This window comes from Vipera ursinii (genome assembly GCF_947247035.1).
Source record: "Vipera ursinii genome assembly, chromosome: 1".
NCBI classification, from domain to species: Eukaryota; Metazoa; Chordata; class Lepidosauria; order Squamata; family Viperidae; genus Vipera; species Vipera ursinii.
In genome coordinates this window covers 329,034,428-329,057,054 of record NC_139512.1, presented here as the reverse complement: position 1 = coordinate 329,057,054, position 22,627 = coordinate 329,034,428, and the positions used below count along the sequence as shown (strand labels likewise).

The following is a 22,627-nucleotide window of genomic DNA, read 5'->3' as shown; positions in this document are numbered from 1 at the left end:
CTGATTTCTGGCATGCCGTGGACTGGTGCTGGTCCACGGACTGGGGGGTTGGGGATCCCTGCTATAGAATAAGCAGGTAATCTGCAGATCACAGAGAAGTGTGCCTCTGAATACTTTTTTTATCGTAATAACTATCTTTGGTGAAATCATGCTGTCTCAACAAAATGCTGATAAATGGAGAATTTTTGTTAATACTTAGTAATAAATAAATGTTAACAGTCTTTAATACAACTTTAAACAAAACTCTTACCCTGAAGTACTATCTTCTGAAATCCTGACTGCTCCCCACCTCCAATCCTTCTGTCCAGAAAAGCAGCCCTAGTTATCTGAAGCTTGTCAAATACCATTCATGTGATAACAGCATGCTTGGGTGATTGATTGAATACACAACTTGTAGTTCATTGTGTTACAGATTTCTTGGATTACAGGTAGCTCAGGTTTGTTGTACATAGTAACTGGGTTCTCTGGGCTTTTCCAGAATGTTTACAATATTTTTTGGGACAGAAATGTTCATAGCAACCAATTAATTGATGTCTCCCAGGAAGCTGCCTATCCCCCCCCAGCCTCCCCCCCAAATTAAAAGACTGTATACTGTTTACTGCAAGCCAAACCTCACCTCTGAACTGGTGCAGTAAGGAACCCTCACTGGGATGGGGTGATACATCTGCAAATCCCACTCCTCTGTCTCCTAAAGACCAGAGAAACAGTGCTAAATTTGCTGTCTGAAGGAAATTGAAGGAATTTCAGTAAATTTTCTATTTACAGTTGAGAAGATTCAAGTATCTAAGCACTAAATGCTTCATTTACTATAATAAATTGTGTAGGAACATAAGCATATATAATACATATTTCTCAAAGCACAAACAAATTTAAATCTACTGTAGTGTTATAACAGAGTTTTGCCAATTTTTCATTAGAAAAAAAACTGTGAGAGAAAGGCTGAAAAATAGAAACCCAATAAATCCAAAAGAAGAGAAAAAATGCACCTCTGAGGTTAACTGGTCAGCTATATGTATTATCAAACCAGATAATGAAAAGTTACACAGTGGATAATTGTATTTCATAGCTACCATAGAATTGTTACTTTTGTTTAGCTAAGAAAATACAGATGTGTACACTAAATGTATCTTAAGTGGTATTAGACATTACATGAAAAAGTAAATCTATATTTTTAAATTTCCTGTCAAAGTATAAAGTGGCTTAATATCACTATTAGAAATTCCCACCTATAGACATTTCTGTCTTCATGAAACACCTCTGTACAATAAATTCTAATTTTATCATGCCCTGTGAGACTGTTTCCATTCATAGCTATGTAGTATCTGGAGAAAAATGTGTTATGTGTCATTAACAGTTTGTTAGGAAATTAATTTCATCAGTTCTTTGTAGAAGTAGAATATAGAATTTTTTTTTCATTATGGACTCTTGAGTCCCACATGGATTCTATACCTGCCTAAAACTGTTTGAAACCACCTCAAATCTATTCAATTTTGGGTAACATTCATGTTTTAATTGATCATTTTATTTATATTTTATTTTTCTTTGCTAAAGCATAGTTCATTAGGATAGTTCATCATCACAGTTCATCATCTAATCAAAGAACAAGCTCAGATGGTGGCAACTCCAAAGTTAGAGCCTTCTGTAAAACTAAATCTTCTTTCAAGGCTCCTAACATGGCCTAAAAATTGCCATTCTAAGTCAATTTAATTTTATTTATTAAATTTATTTGCCACTCATCTCACCACAAGATGACAATTGAATGTTTCATCTACTACAAGGAACCCTCCATTTCTGCTATTATCAAATATCAGCACAGGGAAAAAAATGTTCAGTAAGGTAAATCCCATCTAACTCTAAATGGAGTGAAAAAGAATAAAGGCCCAGTTGCAACCCATTCTTGGCATTAACCGTCCCGAATGCCTCACTACAACTGGCCACCTCCAATTTGCTGCAACTAATTCTATGTGGTTGCTGTTCTCACCAGGCTATGGTATCTACCAGTTCTTTAAATTCAGACTACAGTGCTGGGAAGATTTAAGAGCAGATATTTGAGACTGATTTCTCACTTTCTGTGGACTGCGATGGGGAAAACAAAGTCATCTTTGTCATCCATCTCAAGATCATTCAAATCATAATACAGTAGGTCACTTCATGATTACTCAATAAGACCAGTTTTGGTTCTGTACCATCTTTCTTTTGTGGGAGATCATTGATTCTGATGGCAACAGACTTATAATACTTAAGATACATAATTCTCAGCAGTGGACTCACATTTCTTGGAGCAGTCTAAATTGTGGAGAAGCAATAATTCCACACATTTGCTTTCTCTTCATATTTTTTTAGCTTTCACCTCCCAACTGTGCTCCACAACCAAACATGTAACAGATTCTTAGGATCAACATACATGGGCAGCTTACAATATAATTAATATATAATCAATGTATAAAATTAACATTAAAATCAGAATTAGTTTTAAATTTGTTTTAAAATTATCAAAATAACATGTCAAAAGGTGAAAAATTCTAAATGATGAGATTAGCAGTTGTTAATACAGATGGGAGGGGGGGGGTCTGAGGGGATTGGCCAGCCTCAATGCCAAGTTTGGCCTCTTTGCAGGAGGCTGAGATTGGGAGCTTTCCTCACCTCTGAGATCATAGTGTTTCACAATGCAGGGACAGCAGCAGCAAAGACCTTCTTCCTAGGTCTCGAAAGATGGGATCTGCAGCATACCTTTTCTACCTGAACAGGAGAGGCTGATGTAGTGGGGCGAAGCTGGTTCCTATGCAATGTAGAGATTTATTGGACCCAGAAGCAAACTGGCTCCCAGCCCAGTTTACAGAACAAAGTGTTGCATGTGTCCTTGTTTGGGTACCCTGTATGGCTCGCATGGCTGCATTCTGCTGAAGCTTCCAGATACTGTTCAAGGGTAGTCCCATATAAAGAGTATTGCAATAGTCCAATCATGAGATGACCAGAGCATAAATGTCCAAATGGAGGAAACCCCCCTCCCCCATCCAGGACAGGGCATAAGTGCCACATAATACAGTTGGGCAAAGGCTCTCATGGCCATGGCTGCCATCTTCTTTTCAAGCAGGAGTTGTGAGTCCAAGAGGAACCTCAAGTTACACACTAGGTCTGCATGGGATAGTAGTGCAACCCCATCCAGGGCCAAAGATGATAAAATCCTGGATACAGAGAGACCAACCCATAGCCACTTCATTTTACCAGGGTTCAGTTGAAATCTGTTGTGTCTCATCCAGACCCCCCCCCCCAGTCACCAGGCACTGCAAGAGGACTTTTTTTGCATCACTTACTTCACCCAAGTCAAAGATATATAACTGGGTATCAGCAGTGTATTGCTGATACTTTGTCCCATGGTGATGGATGATCTAGCCCAGCAGTTTAATGCAGATATTAAAAAAGAGCAGAGAGTATGAGCCCTGTGGCACAATACAAAGGAGGGTCTTTGAGCTGGACCTCTCGGTCCCTAATGCTGTAAGACTGATAGGGACCAGGCTCAGAGGAAGGAGGTGAACCAGCACAAAACATCTAACTTTTGAGTTGTAGTCAGCATGGATTCTTGTCCAGTCTTCCCTTTTGCTTGGTTCATACTTAAAATAAATTTCTTGACCTCAGCCTTTCACTGCTGCCATTTCATTATGACCTTTCTTTCAGATACTGGATTAAACTCACTATGAAGACTTTTATTTTCTGGAAAGGCTTTAAGGAGGGAGAGTCTGCTTGACAACTGTTTATGCCTTTAATACTTTGCAGGTTGACATGTTCTATAGATGTTTGGCATTGTCAAATAAAATAATAGGGCTACACAAAGATTCAGATTCAAAAGTCAGAATATCATTTAGGGCATACATGTAGTACCTGTCATGAACACCTCCAACCATGTGTGTTCTTCTGTAACTGTGTGTGTCAGGTAGGGAGGAAGTCACACATGCAGGAAAAGATGCAACTATTTTAAAGAATTTTCAACAGATGCTCACGCATACTTTAAAAGTATGCTTAAGGTGATATATAGAAATATTTTTTTAAAAAATAGCTCTTCTTATAACAAGGTGATTAAAATGACTCTTATAAAAAGACCTCAAGCTTAAAATAATTCCATTTTGCAATTGGGCCAAATAAAAATGAGAAGAATAAAAACCAGATAAAATACTGTACATTGAAAACTATGTTGACATCACTTCATTTATTTTTTAATATAATTTTATTAAGAATTTTTATTACAATGGTAAAGATTAATACAAAATAAAGAAAATAGAAAAAGAATAAAAAGTGCAAGAAAAAAGAAAGAATTCTATTAACTGACTTCCAACCTTCATCACAAGTATAGAAAAGTTTAGTAAGTCTTCACTCTCCATAAGACTAGAAAATGATGTATCTTCAACCCATTTCCCATTCTTTATATATAAACAAATTCATAAAGTTTTAAATTATGGTTTTAGCAAAAAAGGATTGCTAGAACGCCTTCCCCAAAATGTCTTATTTTAATCTGGCTCAATTGAACCGACTTTATATTCCTTCCTTTTACCTGTAACAGTTTTAATCTTTAATTCAATCAAATATTTTTGTAGGATTTGAGTTTTCTTCAATTCTTCATCCCATTGGACAGGTTTATTGAAGGCAAGCAAGCCTCCTTTATGGATCCAATAAGAAAATATTTTTGCAGGTCATTTTTTAGGTTTATCAATTTTCTCTCTTTTTTAAAAATAAGCCTCCCAGAGTTACCTCGAGGTAAGATGAATGGCTTATAAATTTTACAAATAAATAAATAAATAATAAACGTTCAGCTACTTTCTTTGGTATACCATGTAAAGTGTCCTTATTCAGTCATTCTCTTGGTCTGCCATTTGTAGTTCCACTCTCAGTGCTTTCTCTGTCTTTCACATAAAATTTATTCCACATTTGTTATTCCTTTTTAAACATCATTTGGACATAGGTTATGCATAGAAGTAGGATCATTACTGATAATGTTGATATTGTAGCTACTAATTGCTAGCTCCATTCTTCAAATATTTTCTTTAATGTTTCTGATGTTATATTGTTTTGTTTTATTTCTGTAAATTCCAGTATTAACCAACACCAAGAACAGGCTTGTATTTGTCATTCTGAAGACCTCTAGCAGCTTTAAGATGGCTAACAGGCAATTTCTAAAAGTGATTAGAAACTGAGATCTACAAAAGCTTAGAACTTAATGTTCTTTAAAAGGTTCTGCCAGTTATGACAAGATGGCTGATCTTTTCATCTGGTGCTGAAATCTCCAGAAAAGTATTGTCCTGTCCAGAGTGCATATAGACAATTTCCCATCCTCTTATTAATCTATTCTTTTTCACATTTTTGAATTCCATTTCCCTACTCCTTGTTCAGAGAGATTTTGAGGAACCAGGCTACTTCCTTGGTCTTTGTCACAGTTGTCAACTCTACTTTCACAGAGACATCTTCAGTTCACCATACCTCCCCTAAAGGGCCGAGATCACTCCATTTGTGTATGTATACATACAGCATACCACTCATCTCAATGTAGTAAAAAGTAAAGATTTCCTCTCAGACTCTAGGGCTTGATGCTCATCTCTTGTTTTTTGGCAGAGAGAGCCAGCATTGTCCAAAGACTATTTCCATAGTCATGTGGCCAGCATGGCCATATGCACAGAACATATAACAGAACACTGTTACCTTTCCACCAAAGTGGTACCTATTAATCTATTTGCATTTGCAGGAGTTGGGGCAAGTAATGGGAGCTCACCCCATTGCACAGAGCTCAGATCTTGAACCTGGGCTGTTAGCTCTTCAGCTGATAAGCTCAGTGTCTTTAATCACTGAACCATCACACTCCCTCTCTTTACAGTATAGGCACCTAAAAATTCAAACTATTAAATTGTGGAAGGAGGAGTGGTCCCAGATGAGGGACAGTGTGGGCATGGACACACAAATACCAATCATGCATTTCTCTTATTTCACAAAGCATGGGTAGATCATATACAATTGCCTCATGTGTATACTAGTAGTAATGGTTTGCATTTGTAAATTAGCAATTACATAATGCCAACATGAAAGCACTTCTCTGTTTACAGATCAGCCATTGAGAGACTAAGCAACTCAAGGGATTGTTTTACAAAGATTGTTTTAATATGGGACAGAGGAAGTTATTCAGATTAAAAGTTAACTAATCTGCCTTTGGTGCAATATTTCTCTTGATATCTTAAATAGGGGCAAAGAACTAAGTGGCCCCCACAAGAAATTCTTTGATGGTGGAATCTAGAGATCATTTAATCTTCATTGCATTACTAAGTAGAGGAGCATCTGCAATTCTAAGCAGGTCTTCTTTTTTCCTGTTTAAATTTGATGGAGATCCTTACCATTTTTAATACTAAACACTTCTCTTTTACTGTAGCAATTCAGAAGCAGAAAACATATTAGGCTGTGATCTTGACTTTTATTGTTTTTCAATGCCATAGGTGTAGTTTGCTTTAACAAAACCTCCATCTAGTTTTTCATATATTCTTGGGATATTGCTAGCAAGCCATAATGTGAGGAAGAGTGTTTCCTATCATCCAGGCTTTTTAAAAAAAAATCAATTAGATTAGCATATTGTGAGGTACCTGAGATCCAGCACATTTATAGGGTTATAGCACCATCTCTATCCCATTTCTATAGTTTTAAGTATGTGATAAACTCACTTACACACACCTCTTAGAAATGTCACATAAAATAATTAAAGACTTCATCTGAAATACCTCTGCTAGGTCCTAAATATTTCCCTAACTAAATCTGTTTCAACTGCCATAATGATTGTACAAATCTTTAGGACACAACATTTGTGTTAATACATTATTTCAGTGCAGCAAGAATTCAAGTGAATTTGATAATGAATATTTGTGTAAATGCCTAATGATACTTGGGAGTTTTGCTATGAAAAATATCTAAGTAAAAACACAAATATTGTGATGGATTTTGACATACAATACAGCATAAAAACACATTATTACTTTATGGGGTTAACTTTGAGAAATTATCAATATTTACTTTGGATTTGCTTTTGCTGAAATACATTAAAGTTTAAGAGTTCATTTTGTATATGTTCAGAAATAGAATCTTCATTGTCTATTATCTCTTCAATATTACACTGTCCTACCAAAGGAAGTTTCTGAATGCTAATTTTCATGGAATCTTTTTGAAAACTCACAAACAAATAATGTGGCTATCACTCTTTCCAGTTCAGGACAGCATCATTCCCTACAGGTTTCAGGCTTATCCTTATTATCTTCAGCATTTAATATAATGCCCAAGTATGAAGACCAAATGTGGAGTATTTGTCTGAATGCACAAATAAAAAATGTTGTAGGTAGTTGTCTATATAAATATGTTGTCTGATGATTTTTTTCTTTCTAGTTTTATATAATACTATTCATATTTTCTGGATTTTGCAAAATCACAATTGTTTCCATATACAAATACAAAACTACTCTCCTCATAGGATAGACAACATAGCTGCAAGGGGCATGTTGAAATGCACTTTCTGTCTTGATTTTAGAAAGGAAAAAGTAAATTCTTATGGGCTCAAAACAAAATTACAATACTTTTAAACAAAACCCTTAAAAAAATTTAACCTCAAAAAAAATCTATCTCCCTCTTTTCATATCATTGCCTGAATTGTTCAAGTAAATGTAAACCTTAGCAACCGCAATTAGAACTAGCAATTCTGTTGCTAATTGCCACAGCTCCTAAGTGGAAAAACATGTGGCCATGATGGACTTATGAAATCACTTCCCATTTGGTCATTAAGTGAGTCACTGTGGTCATTAAGCAAAATATCATTTGGATGAGGTTGTGATTTTGCTTCCGCATTCTCCATTAACTCTGCTTGATGCAAGCAGATTGTGAAGCAAGCGAATGGTAATCATGTGACCACATAATGCTGCAACATTTGTAAATGTGCACTAGTTGTGGAGCACCCAAATGGCAATTACATTATAGTGGGATGTTGCAATAGTCTTAAATTTGAGAATTGGTTGCAAAGCTTTTTTTTACACAGTGCTAACTTCAGGTATTTGTCAAATGAAGCAGTAAGTGAGGACTACTTGTAGATGGGAAAAGGTAGATGCAACATTTTGATTGATCAAATCAACAAAGAATCCTGCAAGCGCTTCTGCACAATATTCTTTGCAGTGGGTGGTGGCAGAAGAGAAATGCTGATCTAGGACTGCATATTCCAGCTCTTTAGTCTCTTCACAATTTGTTCTATCTTTACAGCATTTCATAGCATCCATTTCTCCCAAAAGGTGTTATTACATTTAACAGATGGATGACTTCTGTTTTTCAGTTTAATATCAAGGAGCAGGTTAATAACTTGAAGCCTACATACACAAATCTTTCTACAGAAAGATTAATTTTGTAAAGAGATGTAGACACAAGTCAGTTATGAAAAAAACTATAGTTACAAGCATGGACTTTACCCTTATAACTTGTTTTAAGTATTGAAGAAAGGAAGTTTGGCCAGGAAGCATCTATTAACATGTATTCTGTCTCACTGAGAGATAACACCGTAGACAGGAAAACTTACTGGCAGAACAGGAATAAGATCAAGATTTTTAACAGGCATTTCTGTCTTATTTTTACCCAACTAAATCATTAAAAGTTAACATTGTTGCCAGATATAAAGCACTAAGTATATAAAAGGGCCAGGTTTGAACGTTACTAAAAATTGATAGCAAAATATGAAATTCTTAATTTCATTAGCACCACTTTTTCCACCCTCAGTCAAATAAGGGTTTTACATCTGTTTTACAGGCTTATAAATACACCATTGCTTAAGAGAAAATGGTGTATTTACAACTTACTACAAACGTAAATTTGGTATTAATTCACTAAAACAGAATAATCAACATTGTAGACAGTAATGTCAGTCACTGAAACCTTTCGGAAGAAGCATGCCCCGATTCTGTAATCCTGTGCAGTTGCAGAAGGTAGCAAAGTGCTTTGGCTTCAATGCAGAAAATCTCTGGCTTTTGTTTTTAAGTTGGACGGCTTTGACCAAACCGAGCTTTTGTCCTAAATTGACAGAAATACATTGGAAAAATTGGAACAGAAATTAACAGTAACAATTCATCGATTACTACAGGTCATTTGCTGCTTTAGCTATACGGTATCTGAACATTGCACTACCACACTAGAAACCATCAAATATGACCTCTCATTTTTCAGTGGAATACGTTATGGGACTTAAATTGATTTCAAAAACATTCACCCAATTAGTAATTAGATACAGGGTGAATCAATGCAAAAATAAATGGTAAGTGTAAAGTAAAATTACCACATTGAATCCAATACTTGGAGCTGTAAACTAGTTTCTGAAGAGAATGAAAATTGTAGTTGCTCTGGCTGCTCTTCTACAAATGTTTATATATCAATTATAATATTTCTCTTCAGTCTCCTTCTCCTATTTACTTAATATTTACCTTATAATTTTTTCAGGGATGTTCTGACGAATATTGACTTGTGCTGCTGCTCTGATCTGAGCTTCAAGTCTTGCATAAATTCCAGCTGCAGACTGAAAGGACAGAAATCAAATAATCACATCATTTACAGATTGGGGCTTGATTTCTTACTATAAGTAATGGGAGATGGATAGCCTTTGTTAAATGATATTTTTTTTGTCCCAAGGACAGACAAGTTAAAAGCTGAACTGTGATCATAGTGTAATAATACCCAGATTACTAAACAATCAGAAGCAATCAGTACAGGTAGTCCTCGACTTACGATCGTAACTGAGCCTCAAAATCACTACATAACTCTGCCTGATATTTACAACCTTTTTTGTGGCAGTTGTCAAGTGAAAGTGTTGATTGTTAAATAAACTGGTGATTGTTACATGAATCCGTTTTATCTACCTGCAAGCAGCCATGAAGGCCAAAAGGCAACTGGACTTTTGTGGCTTTTTTTCCTTGAAAATGTTTTGCTTCTCACCCAAGGAGCTTTTTCAGCTCAAAGCACCTTTGGGACAACCATGACCTGGACGATTGAGCACCTCCATAGAAACTAAAATAGGACAAAATCCAGAGATGTTACTCAAGAGGAGGGGCAAAGAACCTACCATAGTTGTGTATAGGAAATGGTGATTTGTTTAATGTGACGGAAAGACCTAATCACATCCAATATAGCAACATAGCAATGTGACACCATCACCAACCAGACAAGAGACAAAAAAAGGACTAGACCAAAAGCATCAGGCAGTTCACAGCTAGGAAAACCAAGTGGGGGTCAAGAAGATGCCGCCATTATTTTTAGGAATCATTACTATACCCAGCATTTAATGGAGGGATTACTGGATTACAGAAAGGCAACAAATAATTTAAAGGAAGAAAACCAAATGCATAGCCAAAATAGTTCAAAACAGCAAAAAAACTCACTTCTTTGTTTTCTTTTGATTTTAGGCGATCAAGATCCCCCAACCTCATTTTTATTAGATGTCCTGTTATCTCAATCATTCGCCGTTGATCTGAGAAATCAACAACAGAAGAGAAATAAAAGAGTCAGTCTCTCTATAACCTTTTCATTCTTCAGAATGAAAAAGTAATTACTTTACTTCTGGTCAAAACCCAACAAAAACAGGAACATTAAAATAACATGTAATAAAATCCAAGTAATTAAGTGAATAACAAACCACATCTAGAAAAATTTAAATAAAAAAATGAATATTAACATTAAACCCATAACCCTTTTTTAGCAATTATAGCCACAAAAATTGGTAAACCTCTTACCTGTTTCTAGAGATCAATCCATTCACCTTTTCTGAATAATTTAAACAATGGGCTAGAAAAGGTATTATTAATTCATAATTCTGGCTTTATACATGAGTAAATGGTTTCAATGGCCCAAATCAACAGAAGCATGGACAATCTTGTGCTGGATGGCAGACTGTGAAGTCTAGCCAGTGAGAAATTTTTACTATAAGGGACAAGAGGTTTTTATTAAAGTAGTTAGGTAACGTACAATATATACTACTAAACCCACCATTAGAGTAATGAGGACTGTTCCACCCATTTCTTTGTAGATCCAGGTGAAGAATTTGCTCATAAAGAATTAGGATGAGGCACCAGAATGATTTAGATCTGCTGTTATGAATTTCTCACAAGAAAAACAGTTAATAACTAGGATTAACTGTGGCAAATGTGCTTACACTGAGTTTTGCTTCAGCTATTCTATTAAACAAATTAAAGATAAGTACTGACAGGCAAGAAGGAACGCTTTCTTCATAAAGTGGATTTTCAATTTTTAAAAAATATTGAAAGAAAGGACAAAGAATATACCTCAAGGTTTACATTAAAGTGTGTTTGTTGTAAACTGAAATAAATTAAGATTGCACAAATTAAAGTTAGATAATTTTAAAATAAGTTTTCTATCTGTCACATTAAAAATTAAATTTGGAGAGTTTCTGAGCTTAATCTTCAAGACTTTGGAAAATGCATATAGCCCAAGGCTGCAGATTATGTACATCTTTCCAGGAGTATTCACTCGTTTCCTGGACATTAAGCAGAAAAGATTTAATTCCTACATCACAGAATCTTGGACATTTACACATTTATACAATAATACTAGCATTATTTTTTATCTATTCAAATCACACAAGCTAAGCAGCTACACCTTACCTTCTTCTCTTTGAGCATCTTGATTGAATCTTAGTGATCTGGAAGGATCCCACTTACTCTGCTGCATACTCATTCTAATAAAAGAGCAGATAAGCCATGAGAAAGAACATAGAAGCAATCAATCATATTTTTTCTAGAATAATTCAGGACACTGTTGCGTCTGTTTTGAAAGGGACAATTATCTGCCATTGCAGAACTCAGAGGAACTGGTTAATTTTAGGGCGGGTTGTGAAATAGATGGTTGGTTTGCAGCTCCAGAGGAGGTTCAGAACTGGCTACAGCATTAAAATAACACCGCTTAAACTTGCCTATGACCTTTGGTAGGTAGCACCCCACCCCCTGCCCTTCCTTGAGCTCTCAGCAAGTTCTGATACCATTGATCATGGCATCTTTTTGAACTAGCTCAGGAGATTAGGAGTGGGAGGCACAGTGCTACAGTAGCTCTCCTTCCTCTAGTCCTGATTCCAGTTGATATTAATTAATGAGGAGTCCCAAAAGTGCTTTTTCAAAAGGCAACTTGACTTTGTTTTTGCTCGAAAACATTTCGCTTCTCATCCAAGAAGCTTCTTCATTCAGAACTGAAGAAGAAAAACGTCTTCAAGCAAAAAACAAAGAAAGTCCAGTTTCCTTTTGAAAAGTACCTTTGGGACAACCATGACCTGGATGACTGAAAATCTCCATAGACAATTAATGGGGAGAGATTAAACCTGTGGCCCTGCTTTGTACAACTTCTCTGAGTTCTAAGCACTCTGTGCTTCTCTGTAACATCTGTAATAAGTCACTAAAGAAGTCATCTGTTGACACAGGGCAAGGCATGACCAGTATGCTGATGATGTTTAATTATATATCTTTGCCCCAGGGCCCAGGCCAATAAAGTTATTTATCTTTATCTCTACATGGAGCAACACTTCCCCAGAATTGGTATGCAGCTTGGAGGTTTCTTATTAAAGAGCAGCTTCCGCTTAAAGAATAGACGGAAGTTGTGGAGTGGCTGGCCTGTGCATAGGCTCATCTTGTGTGACAGCTGTGCAAATTCTTATACCAGGAAGCCCTGACCATGAAACCTCCGATGTTAGCAACTTTCCAGCTGGATTGCTGTAATATATCCTACATCAGGATTCCCTTGAAGAGCATCCGGAATCTGAAGTAAGTGTGTGTGTGTGTGTGTGTGTGTGTGTGTGTGTATGTATACACACAGATACACATAAACACACATATGCATGTGTATATGTGTGTGTGTGTGTGTATGTATATATATATTTGTGTATATGTATGTATGTATGTACAGTTGCAAGAAAAAGTATGTGAACCCTTCGGGATTATGTGGAGTTTTGCATGAATTGGCCATAAAATGCGCTCTAAATGTCATGTAAGTCACAACAATAGAAAAACACAGTCTGCTTACAATAATACTACACAAACATTAGCTGTTGTCATGTTTTAATTGAACATAACGTGTAAACATTCACAGTGCAGGGTGGAAAAAGTATGTGAACCCCTAGCCTAATGACTTCTCCAAGAGCTAATTGGAGCCAGGAGTGAGCCAACCTTGACTCCAATCAGTGTGATGATATTGGATGTGTTGCTGACAGCTGTCCTGCCCTTTAAAAACACACACCTGTTTTGGGTTTACTGGTCTCAAGAAGCACTGTCTGATGTGAACCATGCCTCGCAGAAAAGAGCTCTCAGAAGACCTACGATCAAGAATTGTTGACTTGCATGAAGCTGTATCTCCAAAAGCCTTGATGTTCATGTGTCCACGGTAAGACAGACTGTCTACAAATGGAGAAAGTTTAGCACTGTTGCTACTCTCCCTAGGCGTGGTCGTCCTGTAAAAATGACTGCAAGAGCACGGCGCATAATGCTTACTGAGGTGAAGAAAATCCTAGAGTGTCAGCTAAAGACCTACAGAAATCTCTGGCACATGCTAACATTTTTGTTGACACATCTACAATAAGGAAAACATTAAACAAGAATGGAGTACATGGGAGGACACCACGGAGGAAGCCATTGCTGTCCAAAAAAAAAAATATTGCAGCACGTTTGAAGTTTGCAAAAGAGCACCTGGATGTTCCACAGCACTACTGGCAAAATATACTGTGGACAGATGAAACCAAAATTGAGTTGTTTGGGCAAAACACACAACACTATGTGTGGAGAAAAAAAGGCACAGCACACCAACATCAAAACTTCATCCCCACTGTAAAACATGGCGGAGGGAGCATCATGGTTTGGGGCTGCTTTGCTGCCTCAGGGCCTGGACGGATTGTTGTCATTGATGGGAAAATGAATTCCAGAGTTTATCAGCACATTTTGCAGGAAAACATACAACCATCTGTCCGCCAACTGAAGCTCCGCAGAGGATGGGTGATGCAACAGGACAATAACCCAAAGCATACAAGTAATTCAACAAAACAATGGCTTCAACAGAACAGAATACACCTTCTGGAGTGGCCCAGTCAGAGTCCTGACTTCAACCTGATTGAAATGCTGTGGCATGACCTTAAGACAGCAATTCACACCAGACATCCCAAGAATTTTGCTACACAGAAACAGTTTTGTGAAGAGGAGTGGTCCAAAATTACTCCAGATTGTTGTGCAGGTCTGATCTGCAACTACAGGAAACGTTTGGTTGAGGTTATTGCTGCCAAAGGAGGGTCAACCAGTTATTAAGTCCAAAGGTTCACATACTTTTTCCACCCTGCACTGTGAATGTTTCCATCTTATGTTCAATTAAAACATGACAACAGCTAATGTTTGTGTAGTATTATTTTAAGCAGACTGTGTTTTTCTATTGTTGTGACTTACATGACGTTTAGAGCGCATTTTATGGCCAATTCATGCAAAACTCCACTTAATCCCAAAGGGTTCACATACTTTTTCTTGCAACTGTATGTATGTTGGCAGAAGCTGGGACAAGTAACAGGTGCTCACTCTGCTATGCGGCACTCGGGATTCGACCTGCCAAACTGCCAAACTTCTGATTGACAAGCTCAGCGTTCGAAAGCACGTAAAAATGCAAGTAGAAAAATAGGGACCACTATGGTGGGAAGGTAACAGCGTTCCATGTGCCTTTGGCATCTAGTCATGCCGGCCACATGACCATGGAGACGTCGTCGGACAAGTGCTGGCTCTTCGGCTTTGAAACGGAGATGAGCACCGGCCCCTAGGGTCGGAAACGACTAGCATGCATGTGCGGGGGAACCTTTACCTTTTATGTATGTATGTATATATGTATGTATGTATGAATATATATGTATATATGTGTGTGTGTGTGTGTGTTAGGAACGCGGTGGCTCAGTGGGTTAGGATGCTGAGCTTGTCAATCAGATGGTCAGCAGTTTGGCGGGTCGAATCCCGAGTGCTGTGTAACAGAGTGAGCGCCTGTTACTCGTCCCAGCTTCTGCCAACCTAGCAGTTCGAAAGCACATAAAAATGCAAGTAGAAAAATAGGGACCACTACGGTGGGAAGGTAACAGTGTTCCGTGTGCCTTTGGCGTCTAGTCATGCCGGCCACATGACCACAGAGATGTCCTCGGACAAGCGCTGGCTCTTCAGCTTTGAAACGGAGATGAGCACCGGCCCCTAGAGTTGGAAACGACTAGCGCACATGTGCGGGGGAACCTTTACCTTTACCTTTGTTTGTGTGTGTGTGTGTGTGTGTGTGTGTGTGTGTGTGTATGTGTATATATATATGTGGATCTTTGGTCATTCGGGTTTTTTCCCACATAGAATTGAAGGTGTAAGAGCAACGTTTCGACGAAATCCCATCCGTCATCCTCAGGCTGGTGGCTTCAGCTTCCTTCTTCTGGGAGAAGCATGTGGTAGTGACTGTTTGTTCCTCTTTTTTAAACTGCCAGAGGGGGTGTGTTCTGTGGGTAGAGGTGTGCTCTGATTGGGTGGGGGATCAGGTGTGTTTTGATTGGGTGGGAGTGTGTTTTGAATGGGGGTGTGTGTTCTGATTGGTTGGGGGTGTGTTTTGAGTGGATGGGCTGGTCTCAGCTGCCAGCCTTAGACCTGAGCTGGTGAGTTGTGCTGCTTTTGTTCGGCTTCGTGTTTGTGGTGGTGCCATGTTTTTATAGTGGGTGTCAGTTTGCTTAGTGTGTGGTTTGGAGGGGTTTAAAGTGGCTGATGTTGCAGCTGTAGTTAGGTTTTTGTTTTGTGGTTGTGCGTCGTTATCATTGTGGGTTCGGATTTGCTTTTTGAATGGTTGTGTGGTGGTGATGTCATGTGATGTTATCATGAGTTTGGGTCTGGTATCATTCTTGGTGGTTGGGACTCGTCTGTCAATCAAGGCGGGTTTCCAAATGGCTGGTAGGCAAGAGGTATCATCTCGTTTGTTCATGCTGTGGGGGCGTTTTTCTATCTCAATGGCTTCTCTGATTATTCTGTTGTTAAAATGTTCAATTTTATTTATTATTTATTTATTTATTAATTTAATTTATATACCGCCCTTCTCTCAAGAGACTCAGGGCGGTGAACAGGGCAATACATAAAAATTAGATACAAAAATTAAAATTATTAAAATTATTAAAACATGATTAAACAATGCCCATAATAATACAAATTTAAAATTGAAGTCATAATAAAAATCCCACCCCGTCCCATCAGGCCAGGCCCGCTTGTTTAAAGAGATGGGTTTTAAGGTCGCGCCGGAAGGAGCGGAGATCGGGCGCCATCCGGAGCTCTACCGGAAGATGGTTCCATAAATCCGGTGCACCCACAGAGAACGCTCTCCCCCTGGGGGCCACCAGTCGGCATTCTTTGACCGGCGGCACCCTGAGGAGGCCCTCTCTGTGGGAGCGTACTGGGCGGAGGGAAGTTGATGCCGGCTGCAGGTGCTCCCCAAGGTATTCTGGACCCATGCCATGGAGGGCTTTGTAGGTCATTACCAACACCTTGAACCTCACCCGGAAGACAACTGGCAACCAATGCAGCTCGCGGAGCAAAGGTGTGACACGGGAGTATCGGGAAACCCCCGATACAACTCTCGCGGCTGCATTCTGTACCAGTTGGAGCCTCCGAGTGGTCTTCAAGGGTAGCCCCATGTAGAGAGCGTTGCAGTAATCAAGACGAGAGGTCACGAGCGCATGAGTGACCGTGCGCAAGGCATCCCGGTCTAGATAGGGCCGCAACTGGCGCACCAGGCGAACCTGGGCGAACGCCCCCCTAGTCACAGCTACGATATGGTCTTCTAAGGAGAGTTGTGAATCTAGGAGGACTCCCAAGTTGCGAGCCCTATCTACAGGAGGTAATGACTCACCCCCCATAATGAGGGGTGGGATATCCTGAATATCCCGAGATGCCGGTACGCACAGCCACTCCGTCTTGTCAGGGTTGAGACGAAGCCTGTTCCTCCCCATCCAGACCCGGACCGCCTCCAGGCACCGGGACATGATGTCGAGGGCATCACTGGGGTGGTTTGGGGTCGAAATGAAAAGTTGGGTGTCATCAGCATACTGATGATACCCAACTCCAAAACCACGAATGATCTCACCCAGCGGCTTCATGTAGATGTTGAACAGAAGGGGCAAGAGGACCGACCCCTGAGGAACTCCACAAGCGAGAGGCCTCGCGGTCGACCTCTGCCCCCCTGCCAACACCGACTGCGAGCGTCCCAGGAGATAGGAGGAGAACCACTGAAAAACCGTGCCTCCCACTCCCAATCCCCTGAGACGCCGCAGCAAGATATCATGGTCGATGGTATCGAAAGCCGCTGAGAGGTCTAATAGGACTAGAACAGAGGAGTATCCTCTGTCCCGAGCCCTCCAGAGATCATTCACCAGCGCGACCAATGCCGTCTCCGTGCTGTACCCGGGTCTGAAGCCCGATTGGTACGGGTCTAGATAATCCGCTTCATCCAGGACCAGAGGGAGCTGGTGCGCCACCACACTCTCAACAACCTTTGCAAGAAAGCGAAGGTTGGAGACCGGACGAAAGTTATTCAAAACAGCCGGGTCCAAGGCAGGCTTCTTGAGGAGAGGTCTCACCACCGCCTCTTTCAAGGCGGCGGGAAAACTACCCTCGCTCAAAGAAGCAGATATAACCGCCTGGAACCAGCCTTGTGTCCCCTCCCGGGCTGCATAAACCAGCCAGGAAGGGCACGGGTCCAATAAACATGTGGTGGAGCTCAGCCTCCCCATGATCCTGTCCACTTCCTCCGGAGTCACAGGATCGAACTCCTCCCAGGTGACATTGACAAGATCGCTCGTGTCCTGATCGTCCGATACTGCCCAGTCGGAGTCCAAACCGGTCCGAATCCGAGCGATTTTGTCCGACAGATGTTGACTAAATTCCTCGGCACGCCCCTGCAAGGGTTCCCCACTAACCTCCTGGTTAAGGAGGGAGCGGGTCACCCTAAATTTTGGCGATAGTTCTGGTTTTTTTAAAATCAATTTCATGTCCCGTGGCTTCAAAGTGTTGGAACAGGGATGAAGTTTGTTCTCCCTTTCTGAGTGAGTTCCTGTGCTCTTCAATGCGTGCACTTATTCTTCTGTTGGTCTGTCCGATGTATGTGGTGGGGCAGGTGGTGCATGGGATTTCGTATACTCCTTGGTTTTCTAACCCAATTATGTCTTTGGGGTTTCTTAGGATGGTGGATATTTTTCTGTCTGTGTAGAATGCTGTTTTGATGTTGTGTTTTTGGAGGTATATATATATATGTGTGTATACACACACACACACACACACACACACACACACACACACACGATGGCCTGGACTCTTCTGGGCTTTAGTAAAAGAGGCCTGAAGGCTCCTCCAGGCATTGGGACTATGAAATTAAACCAGCCTATTGGTGGATTTGTTGCTTCATCTGTATGGATTAAAATTAGATTTTTAGAGCTGTCACTTATTATTATTATTACCTTCCATTATTATATATTTTTCTAGTTTTAATCATGTGTTCTGTGTATATCATGTGTATATATGCAAGCCGCCACAGTTAGATGTGCATCTATATAAACTGCTAAAATAAATAAATGAATAAATTAAATTGCCATCCCTTGCTGCATTTATTTAATCTCTCAGCTCGGGGCCAAAAATCATAATACCAAAATCAGCAATTAGCATTATGCTCATATACTTATGTCTCTTATGAAAACTAAATGCAACAGTTAGAGCAGCAAACTATGGCTTATGCTCTTCCTCCAAACCACAAGAACACATCATAGCCGGAAACTATTTGCCAGTTCAGACATCAGTAAAATAACAGCATAGGAGGAGAGGAAGGCGTGCATAAGCACTAAATCTCTTATCTACAGCATTAAAACTAAGGCCTGACATACTATATTAACCAAATTAGTACAGGTAGTCCTTGCTTTCCTATCACTTGTTCACTGACCATTTGAACTTTCAGTGGGATTGGAAATAGAGACTTATGATTGGTCCTCAAGGTTGCAGCTGTTACGAATGACCCCCCCCAGTCATATGACTGTGATCTGGACACTTGGCAACTGGCCCACATTTATGTGTTTGCAATCACCCAGAGTCATTTGTTCACATGGGCAGCTATATAAATAATAAAATACTAGAATTGGCCTTAATTGATTTTTTCTAAATTTCAGCAAATACTTACATGAAGGGAGATGTCTCTCGAGAGTTAGGCTGTCAGATAAAAGAAAAAAGAAAAAAGGTATACACTAAAATAGATATTAAGAAAAATATTTGATAAATTTTTCTTAACTTAAACTGTGCAAGCTACTAACTATGGAAGATTTTTCCTGGGGATACATGTTTCTAGGTTCAGAGTAACAACAAAAAACCCCACTAGGTTGTATAGTAGTTATGAAGTCAGATTTTATATCTACTAACAAAACTAATGATGGAAAGAAGGTATAGCTAACCTCATTATGACTAGTTTTTCTCATTTAATTATTGAGACTTAAGTCTTATTCTAGATCCATCAAACAGAAAGTCCTATCTTAAACTAATTTTTCAGGGTTGGGCTAAAAGTAAAATCAAAGTTGTTGCTACTTTCAGGGAATAACTAAAAGTTATTTTCTATCATACCTCATTTTTATAATATTTTACGCATTTCAGATTTACCTTCTCCAATGTTTTTTCCTTCTTTTGAGTATTAGGTGAAGATACTTGCTTTTTTGGATTTCTGATAATTTTTTTTGGCCTCTCTTTTCTCCCTGTTAATTAAAAATACTTCAATAGTGTATACAAATTATCACCATATACCATATTAGGCTCTCTTCATTTGTTGTATTCAAATACACAACAATGAATTAAAACATGTGCTTAAGTTGGGAATCTATATGTTTATTTCTGTAAGTACAGCATGCCAGAGTGATATTCTGAACAGGGACAGATTGACATTTGGCGTTTCTGGATAGTCAAAATGAAGCTGTATTTCTACACAAAGTGGCTTTTGTTATCAGAATCAAAAGTCAGAGAGAGAGAGAGAGAGAGAGAGAGATTCTGTAATGCAAGAACAAAGAATACAAAACAATAATACTAAATTAGTATAAATTATATAATCTTATATAAGATTCAATATTGAGATGGCTCCAGTGTAATTAACACCTGCTCTGCCTTTTTTTAAATTTGGGAGCTTTTTATAATTTTAAAGTTTTCAATAATAATATTAATACTTGTTTGTATGTTTTGTTTTATGCTTTGCTGTATGCTGCCCACTCATTGTTTGCAAGATGTTTGGTCATATAAACTGCCAATGTTCTTGCTTTGACATAAATATGACAAAAAATAAATGCAATTGATTCCTCTGAGAAATCACTGTTTAATTTTATAACCTTTCCCATAAAAGATTATCTAAACATTTCCACTTTTGTGCAATTTTTAATGCTGAAGTCAGGAGTAAGAAGACAACAATATCCTTTTTGTTTAGAGTTATCTCCCTTAAAATATATGTAATAATCCCAACACTGGAACAAAGTCTATTTGGTGTTTAGGTCTTATTCTACTTTCTTTGAATATTGCCTTCCATTAAGACACCATCTTTTAATAAATCCATCACTATGAAAAACCATTCCCTTCAGATTGGAAGACTTGAAACATCTTGATGTATATTTATAAGACATTTATGCTAGTCTTGTTGGAGTTACATGCATGTTGTATCTTCCACTACATCTCTTGCATGGAAACTGAGAGAAAACTACTGATTTTCTAAGCATTTGCAACTTCATCTTTTCATTTATTCTCCTAAATCTGTATCCCAAGCTTCTTTTAAACCTAGAAGGGAGTCATTCACTTCAAATATTAAGAATACTTCACAAGATTGCTCCTTTGGATTAGAAAAGATACTTAATTATTCCTCCAAAAATAGTTCAATAAGTGCTGTTTCTTTGTATTCTTCATATACAAAAAAGGTTTAAGTTAGAACCATGTTAGCCAAGATAGACAGGATTCTATTTGTAATTCATTCTCTTCTTACCTAACATACGTGAAACCTAGAGAAGGTCAGGGAGCTGAGCAACTGCCACAAGATACAACCACATTAGCCTGTCCTGCTCCATCTCTGTTGCATTGTCAGATTGTCATCAGCCAAAGAACAGATTGTGCACCAGCAGCAGTGGTCCAAATTCACAAGCCGTGCAGCATTGGGTCTTTAGATCAGAGGTCCCCAACCTTTTGAGCAGCAGGGACTGTACCGTGGAGAGGTTTTTCTGCAGATCGGAGGGGCCATGGTTTCATGTACTGCTTGCATCCCAAGGATGGGGCTTTGCTTGTTTGCGCGAACCAGTTTCTGGCATGCCGCAGATCCCTGCTTTAGATAATATTCCCCCTTATCGCTTATATCTGGAGGGCTGGAGACTACTCCCACTGTCCTACCCTTGGTATGCCACTGTTTCTATTCTGTTTAAATAAAGGCAAAATGAAAAAAAAACATACAGTTGTGGAGTTTGAACACAACTTTTAATGTGCGGCTTTCAAGTATCAGTAATCTAATTGGGAGACACAGTAGCCAAGTTAATGCTGCATATGGGAAAACCAATACACCAATTTTGGTTTTAAATGAAACAATGACATTTCTGGAATCAGGAGGTTTTCTGTTACTTTGGCCCCCATTTGCGTATATACTCTAATTTAATTTTTAATACAATAACAGATACATATTAAAGTTCTAGAAGTTCTACTATACTGATTTGTGAAGAGATTTTTCACTTTCTTACACCCCTATTCACTATCATATTTAATATCACAGGCAGGAAAAAAAATACCTGTTTTCCTGGACACTTCTTCTTCATCACCTACTTCATCCTCTGTGACTTCAGACCCAGTTGTGTATTCATCATCTTCTGAAAGCAGCAATTGTTGTTTCTATTATAGCCAAGGGACAGGGAGGAAATTAATAGCAATAACAATAGCACTTAAGACTTATATACTGCTTCACAGCACTTTATAGCCCTCTCTACAAAGTCAGCATATTGCCCCCAACAATCTGGGTCCTCATTTTAGCAACCTCAGAAGGATGGAAGGCTGACTCAACCTTAGGCCAATGAGAATCAAACTGCTGAACTGCAGGCAGCTGGTAGTCAGCAGAGGTAGCCTGCAGTACTGCATTCTAACTACTGTGCCACCACGGCTTAGTTGGATACCACTCATCTCCGAACAGCAATAGATTGTTAGGTAACAGGATTTACCCAACAAACTAGAAAGAGAAACTGATCAGTTTAAAAATGGAATTTTCTTCATCTGGTATATATCTTTGAAAACTATTCCCTACATGACCCTTAAGGAATTTTTGACGTGCATTACTCACAGAGCTCTAGGTTTCAGTTTCTACCATATCTGGATTTTAAAATTTTTAATTTTCCTATCTTGATTTTGGTGGAATGGAATTAGTGCAGAAAATGTATGCTATATTCTGTATTCTCCTAACTCCCATAAACAGTCCAGGAGTCTCATTCCATACTAGTTGAGGTTCGCAACCTAGCATTTAAAAAACTATTCTTTGCAGTGCATTAAATAAGTCATTAAATAGGGCAGGAATGGCAGGT

The 22,627-nt window shown here is 38.8% G+C and overlaps 1 protein-coding gene across 1 annotated transcript in view; it reads right to left on the bottom strand.

Annotated features, from left to right (window-relative positions):
• Positions 1-9,026: 9,026 nt before the first annotated feature.
• SANBR (SANT and BTB domain regulator of CSR) overlaps positions 9,027-22,627 on the bottom strand; it is a gene marked incomplete at both ends in the record, with an annotated part of 43,321 nt that continues 29,720 nt past the window's right edge. Inside the window, 7 exons of the mRNA XM_083348431.1 lie at positions 9,027-9,063; positions 9,471-9,562; positions 10,422-10,510; positions 11,661-11,734; positions 19,237-19,265; positions 19,707-19,798; positions 21,848-21,947. Of these exons, the coding sequence (XP_083204557.1) occupies positions 9,027-9,063; positions 9,471-9,562; positions 10,422-10,510; positions 11,661-11,734; positions 19,237-19,265; positions 19,707-19,798; positions 21,848-21,947 (513 nt within the window). The remainder of the gene's footprint in view (positions 9,064-9,470; positions 9,563-10,421; positions 10,511-11,660; positions 11,735-19,236; positions 19,266-19,706; positions 19,799-21,847; positions 21,948-22,627) is intronic.